This window comes from Lepus europaeus, chromosome 9, assembly GCF_033115175.1.
Source record: "Lepus europaeus isolate LE1 chromosome 9, mLepTim1.pri, whole genome shotgun sequence".
NCBI lineage: Eukaryota > Metazoa > Chordata > Mammalia > Lagomorpha > Leporidae > Lepus > Lepus europaeus.
In genome coordinates, this window is record NC_084835.1 from 19,916,152 (window position 1) to 19,933,656 (window position 17,505).

Consider the following 17,505-nt stretch of genomic DNA (forward strand, 5'->3'; position numbering starts at 1 on the left):
AGCTTCCTGTTAACAATATGTCTGGGAAGACGGCAGAGGAAGGCCCACGTACCTGGGCCCCTATCATCACACAGATGGAGTTCCAGACCCCTGGCTTGGCAGGGGCCCAGACCCAGCATTTGGGTCTCTCTCCCTCTCTCTTTCCCACTCTCTGTCATCATGCATTTCAAATACATAAATCTTAAAAATAAATAAATAAAAGTAAAAAAGCCCCGCCTTCCCTCCCTGCAGTCTTGGGTGGTTCAGAAAGAGCAGGGCCCAGCTTCTGCTCCCAGTGAATCCCTGGGTTGGACCAGGAATCTGTCAATCATGAGCAGAAAAGCAGAGAGGCAGACCATCCCAGACAGAAGAAGGCAGCCTTGGGGTGGGGTTGAGATGGCACACAGCAGGGTGCCCCGACTGAAGCTGCTGTTGTCCTTGAAACTGCTGTTTTAATTACAAAACGCTCTTTTCAACAGTTAGATGGCCCACGCAAAACAATGAAATTGGACCCTTACTTATACCATATGCAATTTAATTATAAGTAGATTAAGCCTAAACATAAGAACTAAATTTAATGAGTCTTTCATGAAAAATCTCATGATGCTCCTTGCACCTGAGAGCCATAGGAAAATTAAAAAAAAAAAAAAAATCCTTACCCATCTGTGCAAAATAAAAAAATAGAGCTGGTCTTCGTCCCCAATCCCTAGCACAGAGTTCGAAAAACCTCTGGATTTCTTGGTTCCTTACAAGGAGCGCCTTTGGCTCACAAATGGATTTATGCTAATGAAGTCATTTAGGGTGGGGCCCTTAATCCCTGGATGGGGCTGGTCACCAGAAAGACAGTGATGGGAGGGTTGAAATTTTCAAGCCCACCCTTGCACCTCCAGGAAGGGGGAAGGGGCTGGAGATTGAGCTCTGCAAAAACTCTTGAACGATGAGAACCACTGAGTTTCCTGGGCGGAAAGGTATTCAAGGTAAAACATAGTCAAGTGGGGTATATAAACCTGTCCAACCACTACCAAGATCCACAACATCTCTAGAACCCCAGGAAGCTTTCTTGTGCCCTTTTCCAGCCAATAGCCCAAAGGCAGTACCAACTATCACCATACTTCCACTAGCGTGCCTTTGAACTTCCCATAAATAAATGCAACACAGTTATTCTTTTGTGCCTGCCTCCTTCTACTCAAAACAATGTTTATAAGCTTCATCCACTTGTCCTATTAAGCAATAGTTTGTTCTTCTTCAAGTCTGTATACTATTGTATTTGATGGATTCCATTAGAAACAAATTTATAGCTTGTTTCTGCTCACTTACTAGTTTTTGGCTATCACACATAAAACTGCTACAACATGAATGTCTTTTGGCTCCGAACACTTTGCTTCTCTTGAGCATTTATTTTAAGTAGAATTAAATGGTTATCAAATATGTAAATATTAAGTAGAGTTTGTGCTAAGTCTTATTTGGTACCAAATTATTTTTTTTAAAGATTTATTTATTTGAAAGGCAGAGTTACAGAGAGGGAGAGAGAGAGAGAGAGGTCTTCCATCCACTGGTTTACTCCCCAGGTAGCCGCAATGGCCGGAGCTGCACTGATCTGAAGCCAGGAGCCAGGAGCTTTCTCTGGGTCTCCCACATGGATGCAGGGGCCCAAGGCTTTGGGCCATCTTCTACTGCTTTCCCAGGCCATAGCAGAGAGCTGGATTGGAAGCGGAGCAGCAGGGACTCAAACCAGTACCTATATGGGATGGTGGTGCCTCAGGTGGAGGCTTGGCCCACTGTGCCACAGTGCCAGCCCCACCAAATTATTTTCCCAACTATGTCAATTCACCATCACATCAACAATGTCTGGTTGATGGGTTATCCGCACTCTTGCCTCGTTTGGTATTCTTAGCCCCTTTAATTTCAGCCTCCCTGGTGGGACTATATGGTTAATTTCTTACACTGAACTATTTTTATTTAAAACGTAGTAATTTTTATTTGCCAAAACGGGTGGTCCATGGACACTGAATGTTTCAGAAGCTGCCCAAGGATGTGCTTCTGCCTACACGTGTGCTGTAGATAGACGGAGGCTGCCCTAGACCCCACCCTCCTGGCCTGGAACCGATCCTTCGCCTCCCCCGAACAGGAAGGGCTTATGTTGGGATCCCAGAAGGACATGTTTCCCTTCACCAGCAACATCTGGGGAACATCTGGTGAGCCCAACCCAGGACAGGGAGATACTTTTCCAGAGAGATTATCATTTATCTGTGTCTTAATTTCATGATGTTTTCCCTTATTCTCCTCTTCCTGATCCCCCAGAGTCTATCACCCATTGGGCTCCCTGTGCTAAGCAGGCACTCCTGCCCTTATGAAGCCCCTGTCTTGTCTGGTTCCCCAGGTGCACAGTCCAGCAGAATGCAAACCCAGGTAGTGCCCGAGAGACCATTAGTAACTCTGGGCCCAGCCCTGCTCAGTACCTGGCCAGCACTCGAAGTCTGCTAGGAACTGAGTGGAGAAACGTAGAGCCCGGTGGGGTTCTTTGACCCAGCGCCCTTATTTAACCGACTGGAAAGTTAAAGTCCAGAGAGAGAGAGAGAGTCAGGGACAGAAACCAAACTAGAAATCCACCTCCAGGTATCACAGAAACCCCCTTTCTGCTGGTGACCTGGCCTGGGGCTTGGAAGTAAGCAGGGTGGCAGGCATCTGGGGACCAGCAAAGTATGCAACTGGTGGCCACGGAGAGCCCAGAGCCCAGTGTCTGAGGGTAGTGGTGGTGCTGGGAGGTGGCCTAGGGGGAAATGAATCACTCCTAGGACACCAGCTCTGTAGCCTCCTGGGCAGCCTCAGCCACAGCACAGCTGCCACGCACCAGCTGTGTGTGGAAGAGTCCTCCATGGTCACCTCCAACCCTACCCTGTCCTTCAGCCACAGGAACCTCTACTTACTTACTAGCCAATCTCATTTATTAGCAGAGATCAAGTTGGACACCGTTGCCCCTGACCTCTCACTGCTCACAGATAACCCAAGGAAGCCATCCTACTGAGTGGGCACAAGGCAGGTGCAGCACCCCGGTAAGCTGAAACCTGGATACACTCCACGAACTGACCATGGGCAGATGGGACTGGGGTGTGTTTTGGAAGTGTGTGGAGTGGGGGAGTCTGGAGGTAAGGCCGGAACAGAGCAATACCTGGTGTATAAATGCTGTGGAACCAATGCAAACAGCAGAGGTGCAGGGCCTGGCATTGGGCTTTGTGGTTACTACAGGGGTGTTCTGTATTGTGTGTGTGTGTGGGGGGGGTGTCAGCGCTGGGCTCCAGCTTCCAGCTGCAGCTCCCTGCTAAAGTGCAGCTGCGGGGGAGGCCACTGTGATGGCTCAAGGAAGCTGGGCTCCCGCCACCCACGTGGAGACCTGGATTGAATTCCTGGCTCACAGCTCTGGCCTGCCCCAGTCTTGGCTATTGTGAGTGTTTGGCAAAGTGAACCAGTGGAGGGGAGCTGTTTCCGTCTCTCAAATAAATACTTATTTAAAAAAAAAAAATCAAAACCACGAATGAACAAAAAGACATAGGCACACGTTGATGACGTTGAAACGGAGGGGACCAGAAGAGAGTGTGAGATAGGGGTTTGCAAACAGTGACACTGCCAAGGTGGGCAAGGGGCTCTGTAGGCCTCCGGGAGGTCCCTAGGGCCTTGGCGGCCCCTGCCCAGCCAACTCCTCCTGCAGGCCCCCAGGAACACACACAGAAACTATGGAAAGGCAGGGGCCAGGTCCCAGCAACCTGCTTCTCCCCCTCTTCCTCCAAGGCCGGGCGAAGGCCTACTCCGCACTCCCCAGCCTCAGCACCCGCGAAGCCATCCCGGTGGTCACAAACCCCCGCCCCAGCGAGCCGAGCGGGGCAGAATGGAATCCTGAGGGCAGGGCGAGCCGAGCAGGGCAGAATGGAATCCTGAGGGCTGGGCGAAAGGCTGACAGGATTTCATCCAGGACCGCATCAAAGCTCAGTGTGCAGCGGGCGAAGCCCCAGGGTGGGGGTGAGGGGTGGGGGAAGGGTCGGGCTCCCAGGAGGGCTTCCCGGAGGAGGCAACTGCAAGCTGAGTCCTTTACAAGTCGCTGGGATTTGGGGAAGCCGAGCGCGAGCGGGAGCGGCTGCAGCGCAGGTGTGAAGTGGCGGGAAGACGGGTGGGCTTCTAGGGTTCGACTCGACTGCCGCGGGTGGGGTAGGGGGGCATGCACACTTTTCCCGGCGCAGCAGGGCCGGCCCAGGCCAGGAGAGGCGCTGGGCCATTTTAAGGGGGGGGGGGGCGGTTGGTGCCAAGAACCCCGAGACCAAGCCTCTGCAGCGGCCGACGGTCAGGCCCGTGGGTGACCTCCTCCCTCTCTCCCTCCCCACGTTCTTCTGGGTCCTGCCCCAGCGAACCTGGGCGTGGGCATGGGGACGGCGGGGCAGGGTCGTCTGGAAGGGGCTACACAGTCAAGTCGCCCCGGCGGGGTGAAGGCCAAGGCCGTGGGGAGGGGGGGCCTCGCCGCCCCGGCGGCCGCTGCAGGGCTCCCGGCCTCAGTCTGCACCTCCGCGAATGGGGCGGCGGGCCGGGCCGGGCGGCCGCCGAGGCGGGGTCAGAGTCCGCAGGGCGGCCCCGCGGCCGCCGCGCCGGGCTCCGGGCGGGGGAGGGGGCGGCGCCTCCGGGGCGGGGCCGCGGGCGGCCTGGCGGGAGGCCCGGCGTGCGTCAGCGCTGCGAGCCCCGGAGTTTTCCACTGACGAGGGGGGCGGAGCCGCGGGCGGGGCCCCGCGCAGCCAGTCTCCCGCCGCCGCCGCCGCCGCCGGACGCGCAGAGCCGCGGACGGCTTGACCGACGGCTGCCGGCCGGAGCGCGCGCGGGGCCGCGGCGCCGGGGAGTCGTCCGCGGCGGGAGAACGGCGGGTCCGGTCGGTGTCCTTGGCGAGCCGCCCGGGTGAACGCAGGTGAGCGCGGAGCGGCCCCGAGCTCGGCCGGGCAGGTCTTCGGGGAGGGGGCGTCCCGCGTCCTGGGAGGGGGGGAGACACTGCCGCTTGCCAGTCGCTGCCCCGCACCCTGAGCGGGCCCGGGGGGGACCTGGGCTGCCCGCTCGGCCGGAGACGCGCCGCGGCCGGGGCCGGGGTCTGGGTCGGGGGGCCGGGACCGGGCGCCGCGAGTTTCCCGCACCCCTCCCCCTCGCCGTGCCGGGTCTCCGTCGGTGTCCCCGCAGCCCGAGCTCGGGGCGAGCGGTGGGGTAGCGGGGGTGCGCGCGCCCGCGGCCGAGTTTCCTTTTGACCCAGTTGCCTGAGAACTTTTCAGAAGTTCCTCGCGTGGCCGCAGCAGGTGACATTTGCGCCTTCCTCCTCGGGCGCCGCGCCGGGGCTGCGGCGTGTGCCGGGCGCCCCCGGCGGGCGGAGGATGAGCGCGCGGCGAGGCGCGGTGAGTCACGGACCCCCGGCGGGGAGGGCGATTGTGTCGTGCGCTCACCTGTTTGTCAGTCGGTCGCCGTCACACGCGGAGGCCACCGCTCTGAGTCACGGGGCGCAGCCACACCGGCCACCCGCGGGCACACGTAGGCTCCCTCCCACGCGCTCCTGCCGCCCTCCGTTTCCCCTCTCGGGGAGTCCTGGCACCCGCACGCACTTGCGGAGATGCCCACACCGCAGCGACAGCCACACACTTACTTAGTCACCGCGCTCTCTGGCTCGGCCCCGCAGCGGGGGGGAGGGGGGTCCCTCCCCGGCTCCTGCTACCCCTCCACCCCGAAGTCTCGCGGGCCTCCGGAGACTTAGTCATCACCGCCCCCAGATCCCGGACAGCCCTGCCCTTCGTCCTCTCATCCCGTGCTCCCCAAATCCACCCTCTTTCTTCCCAAGCCTTCATCCTGTCATCTCACCTGGCCGGCCAACTGGTCACACCCCCTCCAGCCCCAGTGCTGAGCCATCTTTTAAAAATGCAAATCTGGTATCGTCACGCCTTGCTTAAGCCCTCTGGTGGCCTCCCGTGCCCTCAGGCTAAAGGCTGCCCTGTGACCCCGGCTCGGCCGCCCCTCCCCCTCTAGGGCTCGGTTCTGGGTCTTCCAGCCCCTCACCCACTCAGCGCCCCCCTGCCTGGAACTCTGCCTACATCCTGTCCTCCCATAGCCTCGCACTCCACCCTCTCTGGCCCGGCCCTCCCCACTCCACGCAGGACTTCAGGGGGCAACCATTTGTGTAGGTCTTGCTCCCTGTGTGCCCGAGTGCCTGTCCCAGTGCTCCGCACATAGGAGCTCGGTACCTATTCGAGGAATGAATGAATGAGTGAATGAATGAGGGTGCTGGAGTCTTCCCTAGATGGAGGATGCAGTCACTGTCAGGTGCAGTTTCCCTAGCACGGGAGCAGCTGCCTCCTGTTGCCAGCAAATATTTGGCACCTCCCCAGTGCCAGGCCCTGGAGGCCAAGGCTGAGGAACTGTCCCCTCCCCGGAGATCACTTTCAGAGGGATGGGTGGGGGAGGGGTGTGCCCAGGCTTCCTGTCTGCTGTCTCTGGGCAGCTGGTTTTTTTTTTTTTTTCCCCCAGTGGGGGCCAGAGGTGCCTTTCCCTTTTCCCAGGAAGTAGTTGCTGAGGGCCTGGGGTTGTGTGACCCCCCAGGTATTGGAGGGGAGGGGGGCGGTGTAGGCACAGCCCTGGGGCTCTGATTAAAGGATACATTCTTTGGATTCCTAGAGGGGGAATGGAGGCAGCTAAAGGTGTCTCCTCCCCGTGCCAGCTGTGCCTGGGAGCTGGGGCTTTGGTGGCACCACTGAGGTGGGCACAGGGTTCGGTGACTCCTGTCTTCCCTCTCCCCAGGCAGCACCTGATGCCGGGTGAGGGGGCCTTTGCCTGGCAGTATGGCCTGAGTGTGAGGAGAGTTGTGGCTGCGGGGCTGGGACGCGTCCCCTGGGCCTGTCGCTGTCTGGGGCCGTGCGTGCGTAGTGGCAGGAGGGCTGCCGGGTTCGCAGATCCCGGAAGAAGCCTGGTGCTTTCTGATTCAGAGCCTGTCTCCAGGCGCGTGGGGGTGTGGCATTTCTGTCTGAGCCAGCTCCTGGAGATGGCCTTTCTCTCCTCTACCAGGACCTCGGCGGGGGCCACACACCCCCTGGGAACAGTGCCCCAGTCGGGATCCTGACTCCTGGGTGGCTGTGGAGGGCCCCGCCCCCATCCTGTGACTCACTGTCTGACACTTTTCTTGGACTCTTTCACTATCTTTCGTTCGTTCTTCTGCCTCGGTCTTCTGCCTCTGCCGCTCTCCACCTCTGGATTTCCAGGTGGGACAGAGGAACACCAGGCTCCCCCTCCCACCTCCTTCCCCGAAAAGCAGCAGCGGAGGTGGGGGAGGGGGGGTTCCTCCTCATTCAGTCCCAGGCTGCACCTGTCCGTAGAGGGCATCCCTAAGATGCCTGCCTTGAGCATCCTCTGCTCCCCTCCAAGCTACTCCTTTTGAGCACCACGCTTGCTTTGAGCCTTCTGCACATGCTGGGAAACTGGCGTGTGACCACCCCCCACCCCCCCACCCCCCGCCGCCAGGAGCAGGAGCAGGAGGTCTCCCTGACGACGCCAGGTGCTTCTCCATGGCACAGGCTCATGACAGCCAGGCAGATTCCCGCAGCCTGTTGTCAGTGACCGGAAGTGAGGCTGCTGCAGGATGGTCAGCGAAGGGCTCTGACGAGGCCATCGGAGGCCCGTGGCAGGGGGGGGTCTCAGTCTGTTGGGCCTGCTGCGGTTGAGGGGGTCGCCTAGACACAGGGAACTTAGGTCTCAGCTTTGGAGATCAAGCTGGTGAAAGTCATGGTCTTGCTGTGTCTCTTACCAGAGCAGTAATCTCATTAAGGATCTTCTTACCTCCCAAGGGCCCCACCTCCAAATTCCAGCACACATTTGGGCTACAACCAAATACTCAGTCCATAGCAGGAGCCCAGAGACGCAGGAAGAAGGAATAGGAGGTTCAGGGGGCCCCTTTGGAGGAAATTCTGGAACGGAATGAGGCCGGGTTGATCCAGCTTGTGCAAGGGCAGGAGGGGGAGTGGGGACAGGAGAGGAACTGCAAGTTCAGCTGGGTATGGAGGGGGTGGGGAGAGTCCCACGTGGAGGCTGGGGGAGGAAGCAGTGGCCAGCCTTCAGCCTCTGGGAATTCTGGACCTGGTCCTGTTAGTGAGCCTCCCTAGGGGACTTTCAGAGTGGTTTAAGCAAGGGGGTAGTGGGCAGATAAGAGGTTTGCTGTGTTCATTCTGGCCCATGGCAGTGGGAGCAGATTGATAAGGGTAGTGCACTTTTTAAATTAATTGCAATGCTTGAAGTTTATGAATCTTGGGTGTACAGTCAGAGGAGTGTTCATGCAGTTCCAGACGCCCACGTAGCCACCACCTTTCCCTGGAATAGTCCCTGCTGACCCTCCCCGTGGGAACCTCTGTTTGACTTGTGCCATCATCTACTGGCGGTTTTGCCTTCTCTTGAACGTCATTTGCATGTATTTTGTGTCTGGCTTCTGCTCAGCACGATGTCTGTGAGATTCATCTGGGTGTCTTTCTTTTTACGGTGTAGGGTAACTCATGCACTGAGCACTTGGTGCTGTTTAGGGAATTGACACTATCGGGTCCTGTAAACTTCCCAACCCTAAGAGGTTGTAAGACAAAGAACCAGAGAAATAGAGAGATTAAGGAACTTGGCCCGGGACGGCCCAGCCAGTTAAAGTGGAGCCGGGGTTTCAAGGGAAGCGATCTCACTCTGCAGCCAAGGTGCTTAACCTCACACCAGGTGACTCTGTGGCCTTCTTGAGTGTGTGCCTTGTGCGCTGTGGATTAGACCACTTTAGGGTGAACTCCCAGGGCTGGGTGCTTCGGTGTAGATGGAGGGAGAGGGGGGAGGGGGCGGAGGATGACTGCAGGTTTCTGGCTTGAGTAACTGGGTGGGTGGCAGTGCTGTTACTAAGATAGGGAACACAGGAAGAAGAACAGATGGCGTGGGGGGTGGGGAACGGAGACAAGGGGTTCGATTTGGGGCCTGCGGAATTTTATGTTTCTAGGGGACAGCCTGGGGGAGATAGCAAGAGGCAGTTGGTCCCAAGGGTGTCGGGCTCTGGAGTGGGATTAGGGAGGCATTCTGTGCGTGTAGCAAGCAGCATCCTGAATTTGCGAAAAGATGGGATCTCCCCTTACAACTGTGCGGGGACAGGATGTGTGGGGGCTGTTTGTCCACGTGTGTGTGTCTGAGTGTCTGTGGTTGGTTCACGTGTGCATATGTGCGCGTGGCTCTGGGTTGTAAGTCCCGCTTCTCCTGGGAGAGCTGCGTGTCAGCTGGGAGCTGGATTGTTTGTGTTTGTGGTTTGACCCTGGAGGAGGGGGGTTGCCACGCCTGAGAAACAACTGCTAGAAACCCCCGGAAACACCTGTGCACGCTCTTCCCCCAGGCCAGGGTGGGGGACCAGCCTGGGAGGGAGACTGTCTTGTCTCTCCTATGCCTGTCCGAGGGAGGCTGCAGGTAGTCAGTTGGCAGCACACCCTCCAGCAGGACTCAGGGGCTTCGGGGGAAGCCTGAGAGAAGAGGAAGGGGTTTGGAGAGGACACCTGAGTAGAGGAACAGGAGACAGACAGCCTTCTGGTAGGTTTTTCCTGTTCTCTCTCATTTCCTGTGATGGCAGTGGGGGAGGGGCTCCCCAGCCCTGCCAGCCTTGGCTTCCTTTCCCCTTCCTCCTGCTGACCTCCCCGGGGCCCAGCCCCGAGTGCAGCAGGACCTAGCGACAGAGGCGAGGTGTCTGTGCTGAGCCCTTGGCGCGGACTCCTGGGGGTTCCCCGGCTTTGGGAGGGACTGTTGGCAGCTGAAGCATTGAAGGGAAGGAGTCCCAAATGCCCCCCACCGATACTGGCTGTGGGAGTCTCTGCTCCTCACAGGGGAGACTCAGGCCCCATGGCACAGAGCTGCGGACAGGAGAGACGGGGGACATGAGCTAGCGTGGGCAGCTGAAGTAGGGAGTCATTGCACTATCTGAGTTCTTTCCAAGGGAAAAAATGATTCCCATGGGATGTCCATGCGTACTGGCAGGGTCAGATGTTGGAGCACTTGGTGCATTTTTAAACGCTCGGGCGAGATGAGCTGCTCAGGTCACATAGCCAGGCCGGGAGGCATGAGACCGCTCTCCTGCGAGGCGGGGCTTTCTAGGGGAAAGTCAGAGGAGGGGCTCGGCAGAGTCCTCAGGCCGGGCCGGGGGCCGGGGGCTGGGGGCTGGGGTGGAAGCCAGCCTGTTCCCAGAGTGCCTGGTCAGCCAGGCGTTGGAGCAAGGGCCTGCAGCCGACCCCGTGTGTGCAGCGGGGCGCGTCTGTGTGTGGGTGTGCAGGAGGCAGAGCCACCGTAAGAGGGACTGTGGGGCGCAGACGGCCTCACACACAAAGGCACACAGATGCGAGCTGTGTGAATCACCCAGCCGGTGAGTCAGCCCCCAGGATTCCTGTCGGGGAATGAGGGAGGCCTGGCCCAGGGCTGTCAGTCCATCTGGTGGTCTGTCTGCCTCCTGCCCCTGCTGGTGTGGATGCATGTGTGTGTGTGTGCTGGGGCGGGGGGGGGGGGGGGTTGTAGGAGGCAGCGGGGAGGGTGCCTGGCGGCTTCCTAGGTGGGCTTTGGGCAGAGGTGGTGGGAGTTTGGGAGCACCAGGATGTGGACTTGCACGTGAGTTTGCAGAGAGGTGGTGCTGGTCGGGTGCCCCATCCCCTAGGAGCTACAGGGTGGGGCTGGGAGGATGGGAGTGGGAGGAACCACGAGTCTGGCTGAGAACCCACCTCCTCCCCATGGTTCCCCCCACTTAACAGCTCTTGTTTCTGTTCCAGGCTGCCTGTCCCCAGACCCCAGGGCACACCCTGCACCGCCATGTCTGGGCTGCTGAAGAGGAAGTTTGACCAGCTGGATGAGGATTCCTCCTCCTTCTGCTCCTCCTCCTCCTCCGGCTGCTGCTCCCCGAGCTCCTCAGACCCCCCCACCTGGTACTCGGATGAGGAGGGCCCCTGGGACCAGACACCCCAGCCTCACCGGGACTGCGGTGGCCCCCGGAGTTTCACCCGTGAGTCCTCTCTCCCCCGGGAGCCCTAGCACACTCCTTTGCTTCTTGAAAGATGACATTAGAAGGCCCTGGCCGGAGCTGTGTTGGCCTCCGGAGGTTAGGTCCCCAAGTAGCCCACTCTGTGGCTCCCACCTTGTCACTCAGTGCCCACTGTCCCGAGGCTCCTGGACCAGCTTGACCTTTGGCCTTGGGAGTAATGATGTACAGGATGCAGCTGCTCAGAGTGGCCCTTTGGGCCTTCCCGCTGGGCCCTTTCTGTTCCAGTTTCGTTTCTCCAGCGTGCACCCTGCCTTCCTACAGCCTGAACCGCTGGCGTCCCACACCCCACCTGCCTTGCCTGGGAGCCGCCAAGCCAGGCCCTCACGTGTCAGAAGGCTCGGCAGCCTTGTCTGGTTGCTTGTGTAATTCCGATTCCAAACTGACAAAGATGGCCCTCGAGCAGGGTCTCTCAACTTTATTTTCATTGACACACACCCCCACCCCCAAGCCCTGAGAGCTTTTTCAGATATATTTTTCCATAATCACTTCTGCCCATAAAGTTTTTTTTTTTTTTATTTAACATTTATGTATTTGTTCAAAAGGCTGAGTGACAGAGAGAGGGGGAGAGAGGAGAGAGAAAGATCCTCTATTTGTTGATTCACTCTCCAAATGGCCACAACAACCAGGACTAAACTAGGCTGAAGCCAAGAGTCAGGAACTCCATCCCAGTCTACCACATGGGTGGCAGGGATCCAAGTACTTGGGCCGGCATCCACTGCTTTCCCAGGTGCATCAGCAGGGAGCTGGATTGGAAGCACAGCAGGCAGGACTCAACTGGCGTTCCCGAGTGGGATGCCGGCATTGCAAGTGGTGGCTTAATCTGCTGGGCCTCAACACTGCCCACTCCACTCCGCCATTAAGTTTTAATATCACAGATAATCTGTTCACCTTTGTAGCCGCTGTCTACATACAACTGTGTTATATAAGAGAATTTCAAAGAGGTTGTGGAAAATGAAATTGAAAGATAAGTGTATTTTGCTGCAAAAAGTTTTTAAATCTATGCATCGTTTTTCCATAATATTCATTTTCCATGACTTTTTTGAAGACTTCCTCATACCTTAAAGCCAGTATGGTTTTGTTTTTGATTTTGTTTTCCCAGAGATTTATTTATTTGAAAGAGTTACAGAGAGAGAGGGAGAAGCAGAGAAAGAGATCTTCCATCCGTTGGTTCATTCTCCAGATGGCCACATGGCCGGGGCTGGGCCAGGCCAAAGCCCAGAGCAAAGAACTATACCAATTCACAGCCTACTCTTCAGGGAAGGTCTCTCTGCAAAACAGATGCTATAAAGGAAAAGATTATATTTTTTATTTAATAAGTGTTAAAAATTATTTTGTAAAATGCCCTGAACAGAAAGACCAAAATATTTTTGCAGATAAGTTAAATGATAATTATTGTCTCTAATGTGGTATATAAAGAGCTCCTACAAATCAATAACTGTAAAAGCTGGACAAGGGACCAACGAATGGCTGAAGATGGGCAGATGTTTCATCCTCTAAGTGCTTCCATCTGAGCTGGCAAATTCCAGTAACCGAGTGTTGATGTGGGTGTGGTGTTCTGTTGTATCAGCCTCAGCCCTAGGCTGGCTCCTCAATTCAGATCCATCTCTCTTTCTCAGGGTAGGGGAGAGGGGAGGCAGCTTTGCGTGGTCCTGGAGGTCGTGCTGGCTTCGCAGACTAACCCTCTGCCTTTCCCTCCTGCCTTCCAGCCCTGTCCATCCTGAAGCGGGCTCCCCGGAAGCGCCCCGGCCGTGTGACCTTTGATGGCATTACCGTCTTCTACTTCCCCCGGTGCCAGGGCTTCACCAGCGTGCCTGGCCGTGGCGGCTGTACCCTGGGCATGGCCCCTCGCCATAGCGCCTGCCGCCACTTCTCCTTGGCGGAGTTTACCCAGGAGCAGGCCCGGGCGCGGCGTGAGAAGCTGCGGCAGCGCTTGAAGGAGGAGAAGCTGGAGGTGCTGCGGTGGAAGGTAGGGAGACCCCTCTCCATGGCCCGCGCCCCGGCAGCTGCCGGAGTGCTAGCCTTGAGTGGGGAGGGGCAGGAGTGGCTGCTGATGGGTTGGCTCCTGGTTTATGTAGGGAACAGGCCATGGATCCAGTTATCTGCAGAGAGGAGGCATGTAAGGGCTCAGAGCAAGTGCAGGGACTGGGCTGGGAGGGACTTAGTGCCTGAATCTGACCTTACTGGAGAGGGCGATGTAGGGTTGATGTGACGTGGTGGGGTCGGTGGGGGCCTGTCTGTCTAGCCAGGAGAGAGGGCTTGGCTTGCCTGTGATCGGAGGAAGGACATGAACTTACCTAGGGCAGGGCGCCTGGCTGGCTGGCTTTGTGCTGTAGCCACAGTGCCCAGCACAGGGGCTGAGCACTTGGGGAACCTTTGTTGGGCACCAGTGCCCCTCACATCCCCCTCTTCTGTCCATGCAGCTTTCGGCGGCCGGCGTACCCGAGGCGGCAGAGGCGGGACCTCCGCTCACCGTGGACAGCATCGATGACGCCTCTGTGGAGGAGGACTTGGCAGTGGCCGTGGCTAGTGGCCGGCTGGAGGAAGTGAGCTGCCTCCAGCCTTACCCAGCCCGGCGACGGCGTGCCCTGCTACGTGCCGCGGGCGTGCGCAGGATCGATCGGGAGGAGAAGCGGGAGCTGCAGGCCCTGCGCCAGTCCCGAGAGGACTGTGGCTGTCGCTGTGACAGGGTTTGTGACCCTGAGACCTGCAGCTGCAGCCTGGCAGGCATCAAGTGCCAGGTGCGGGGACCGAGCTGGGGTGGGGAGCCCGGGCCTGGGGATGTCTTTGTGCTCTGCGGAGGCCTCACCTGCAGCTCTGCTCTTTCCACAGATGGACCACACGGCATTCCCCTGTGGCTGCTGCAAGGAGGGCTGTGAGAACCCCAAGGGCCGTGTGGAATTCAACCAGGCGCGAGTTCAGACCCACTTCATTCACACACTCACTCGTCTGCAGCTGGAGCAAGGGGCCGAGAGCCTTGGGGAGGTGGAGGCCCCCACCCAGGGCAGCCCACCCCGTCCTGACGACCAGGCCCTGGTGCCCTCTTTTCCACTTGCCAAACCCCCGGCGAGCAGCGAACTGGGAGATAACAGTTGCAGCAGTGACATGACCGATTCTTCCACAGCGTCCGGCACCAGTGAGGCCCCTGACCGGCCCGCCCACCCGAGCCTGCCTGGCCCTGGCTTCCAGCCTGGCATGGATGACGACAGCCTGGCACGGATCCTGAGTTTCAGTGACTCCGACCTCGGAGGGGAGGAGGAAGAGGAGGAGGAAGGTGGGGTGGGGCACCTGGACAACCTCAGCTGCTTCCACCCGGCTGACATCTTCGGTACCGGTGACCCTGGTGGCCTGGCCAGCTGGACCCACAGCTATGCTGGCTGTAGCCTCACGTCAGGCATCCTGGATGAAAACGCGAACCTGGATGCCAGCTGCTTCCTGAACAGCGGCCTGGAGGGGCTGAGAGAAGGCAGCCTTGCTGGCACGGCAGAGCCGGCCGGCATGGATGCTGCCCAGAGCAGCTCGGTGGAACTCAGCTTGTCTTCTTGCGACTCCTTTGAGCTGCTCCAGGCGCTGCCAGATTATAGTCTGGGACCTCACTACACCTCCCACAAGGTTTCTGACAGCCTGGACAACCTCGAGGCACCCCACTTCCCCTTACCCAGCCTCTCTCCACCAGGGGACATCAGCACCTGCTTCCTGGAGTCGCTCATGGGTTTGTCCGAGCCTGCAGCTGAAGCCCTCACCCCCCTGGCGGACAGCCCCTTTGAGGATGCTGCCCCGGTGCCTCTGATGGAGCCTGTGCCCGTGTAAGGACTTCGGGGGGTGCCTTTTGCCCAGCCCCCAGAGCGCTATCGCTACTGTTCTGTCATGTGGGGGGACCTCCCCCACCAAGGTCTGTAGGTAACAGGCTCTGGTTGACTGGTTCAGCCCTGAGGTGCTATGTGGGCACCCCTGGTTTTTATGTAACACTCTGGATTTATTTATTTAATTTTTTTTAAACTTTCTTGTGCTGAAGAGGGGGTGGGGGAGGGGACTTCCCCACACTCACACAGCGCTCTTCCACCTCCGCAGTGCAGGCTGGGAAGAAGGTGGCGCTCCCTTGGAGCTTGGCAGGCAGACCCCTTTGTGGTCTGCAGACCCCTTTGTGGTCTCCGTATGAGGTTCCTTAGCCCCGAGACCAGGCTGCAGTCCGCCCTTCTGGCGGTGGCTTCTGCCATCCTGAACCATAGACCCTTGGGTGGCTAAATCCTCTGGACTGTGAAGACTATAATTTATTTCCATAATTTATTAGACTGAGGTGGCTTTGGGCAGGGGCAGGGGTGGATACCAACCCCGAGTCCCGTTTGCCTTTTAGCCCTGGACCTTGCCCTGCCTGGGCTTTGCAGATCAGGTGTGAATTGGAGCCCCAGGATCATGCGTCAGCCACCTGGCTCCTGCATGGTGGAGCAGGTGGGGGCTGGGCTGACCAAAACTCCCTTCTGCCCCACCCAGTCCTCTGCTTCCTGCCAACTGCCCCAGTCCCTACTCCTTCTAAAGGCCACACCTTTATTCCCTGCCTGTGATGTAGGAGGGGGGAGTGGGCGACCCAGAGAAGGCGAGGGGCTTGCCTTGGGGCACAAAGCGTGCCATGGACCCACGATCTCAGGGCTTCCTGGGCACCCTGCTCCATCCTGGCCCACCTGCCTGTGCCCTGTGCCCAGGTGGTGGGTGGTGGCTCCTTAGGACTTCTGCTGATGAATTTTGCATAATTTCTATATTGTCTCTGAGTGTCAGACTGTAATTTATTCATTTCTCTGTGTGTCTGTGCCAAGAAACCTAAGTCTCTGGGCCTGCCCCCTTGCCCAGGAGGCCTTGCCAGCCTGTGTGCTTGTGGGAACACCTTGTACCTGAGCTTGCAGGTACCAATAAAGAGGCTCTATTTTTAATGGTGTGGTCTGCATTTGTGGGATGGGCAATGCAGGTAGGTGCAAGGGTGGGGGGATTGGAGGGGAAGGCATGCCCTGCGGGGCAAGTGTGTACACTGAGGCTGTGTTCAGGGTACCTGGCACATCAGGCCACCTTTCAGTCAGGCCAGTCAATCTGAGAGGCAGGAAGCCAGCTAAGGCTGGCCTGGCACATGGAGCAGTTTCTCCTGTGGATTAACCCACTCCTCTCCAGTGGCTGCTTGGGGCAGCAGTGGGGCTGGGGATGAATGAAGGTGCCCTCCTAGCTAGGGCCTGGCTCTGAAGGTGAAGTCACCCACCTGTGGCTGGTGGAGACCTGCCCTGGCAGTGGGCTCAGCCGCTGTGGTCCCTGGGGACTGAGCACCGGAAGCTGCAGAGCCTCATCCATCTGTACCAGCTAGACCTGTTGGACCTGTCCCCAGAGCTCGGCTGGGCTGTGGGCCAGAGCGGCAGGCTGCACCCTGCCCTGGGGAGCCCCGGTCTGGGAGCCTGAGGAGGAGAATGGTGGACCTCCCTCCCACTTAGGATGAGATTCACACAGTGCTAGGAGTGGGGGGGGGGTGTCACTGAAGGAGCCCCTTTTTTGTGCGCTCCTAATCTGCCTTGGTTGGTCTGTGCTGGGCTCACTCAGCATGCACAGACCCACAATGCGGGTTCAAATCTGAGCTCTTCCTCTTCCTAGTGCAATGACAGGCAAGTTAGCTACCTGCTCCGTGCCTGGGCTTCCTCGATGTGTGAATGCTTTGTCTCACGGAGGCAGCACGCTTACAGGAATGCCTGCACCCACAAGCCCCTGCATTCTCTCCATGGCTCTGCCTCTCGTTCTCTACAGGTTTAATCCCCTTTTTGTCCGTGCCATCCCCTTGCCCCCAAACATGCACGGACATGAAAGACCCCATGGCCGTCAACAGTGGCCATCCGGGGGCTGGTGCTGTGGCACAGCGGGTTAGTGCCCTGGCCTGATGGGCGCCATCCCATATGGGCACCGGTTCAAATCCAGCTCTGCTGTGGCCTGGGAAAGCAGTGGAAGATGGCTGAAGTGCGTGGGCCCCTGCACCTGTGTAGGAGACCCGGAAGGGGCTCCTGGCTCCGGATGGGCGCAATACCAGCTATTGCGGCCAACTGGGGAGTGAATAAGCAGATGGAAGACCTCTCTCTCTGCCTTTCCTCTCTGTGTAACTTTCAAATAAATAAATAAATCTTAAAAAAAAAACCAAAAAACAAAAAACAATGGCCATCTGAGAACTTGGGGTTTGGAGTCTGGCCTGTGGTGGGGGCAGCATGTCCTTTGCAACCACCTTAGCCAGAGATGCAAGGGCTTCTCAGGTCCAGAACCCTGGGACCCCCAGTTGTCTCTCCTCTTTACTGGCCCTGCCCACCCTTAGTAGAGATTGCTTCAGCACACAGGATCCAAAAGCTGGGTCTCTCCCAGGGCTCTGGGTGGCAGCTCAACAGTGGCTCCAGTATCTTGCTGCCATCCCTACCCCCACAGGCTCAGCCAAGAAC

At 58.1% G+C, this 17,505-nt stretch overlaps 1 protein-coding gene across 1 annotated transcript; it reads left to right on the forward strand.

The window, feature by feature from the left end:
• The first annotated feature begins 4,813 nt into the window (after nt 1-4,813).
• CSRNP1 (cysteine and serine rich nuclear protein 1) lies at nt 4,814-15,981 on the forward strand. Its single transcript, XM_062200671.1, has 5 exons — nt 4,814-4,921; nt 10,791-11,020; nt 12,766-13,025; nt 13,480-13,797; nt 13,889-15,981. The coding sequence occupies exons 2-5, from the start codon at nt 10,831-10,833 to the stop codon at nt 14,864-14,866; spliced, it is 1,746 nt and encodes a 581-aa protein (XP_062056655.1). The 5' UTR covers nt 4,814-4,921; nt 10,791-10,830; the 3' UTR covers nt 14,867-15,981.
• The last annotated feature ends 1,524 nt before the right edge of the window (nt 15,982-17,505 follow it).

What these genes read in the sequence shown, in the direction of transcription:
- CSRNP1 (XM_062200671.1), top strand. Translation starts at nt 10,831, where the DNA reads ATGTCTGGGCTGCTGAAGAGGAAGTTTGACCAGCTGGATGAGGATTCC. An exon ending in TGGCCCCCGGAGTTTCACCC is followed by an intron (nt 11,021 to 12,765) that starts GTGAGTCCTCTC and finishes CCTGCCTTCCAG; the next exon opens with CCCTGTCCATCCTGAAGCGG. An exon ending in TGGAGGTGCTGCGGTGGAAG is followed by an intron (nt 13,026 to 13,479) that starts GTAGGGAGACCC and finishes CTGTCCATGCAG; the next exon opens with CTTTCGGCGGCCGGCGTACC.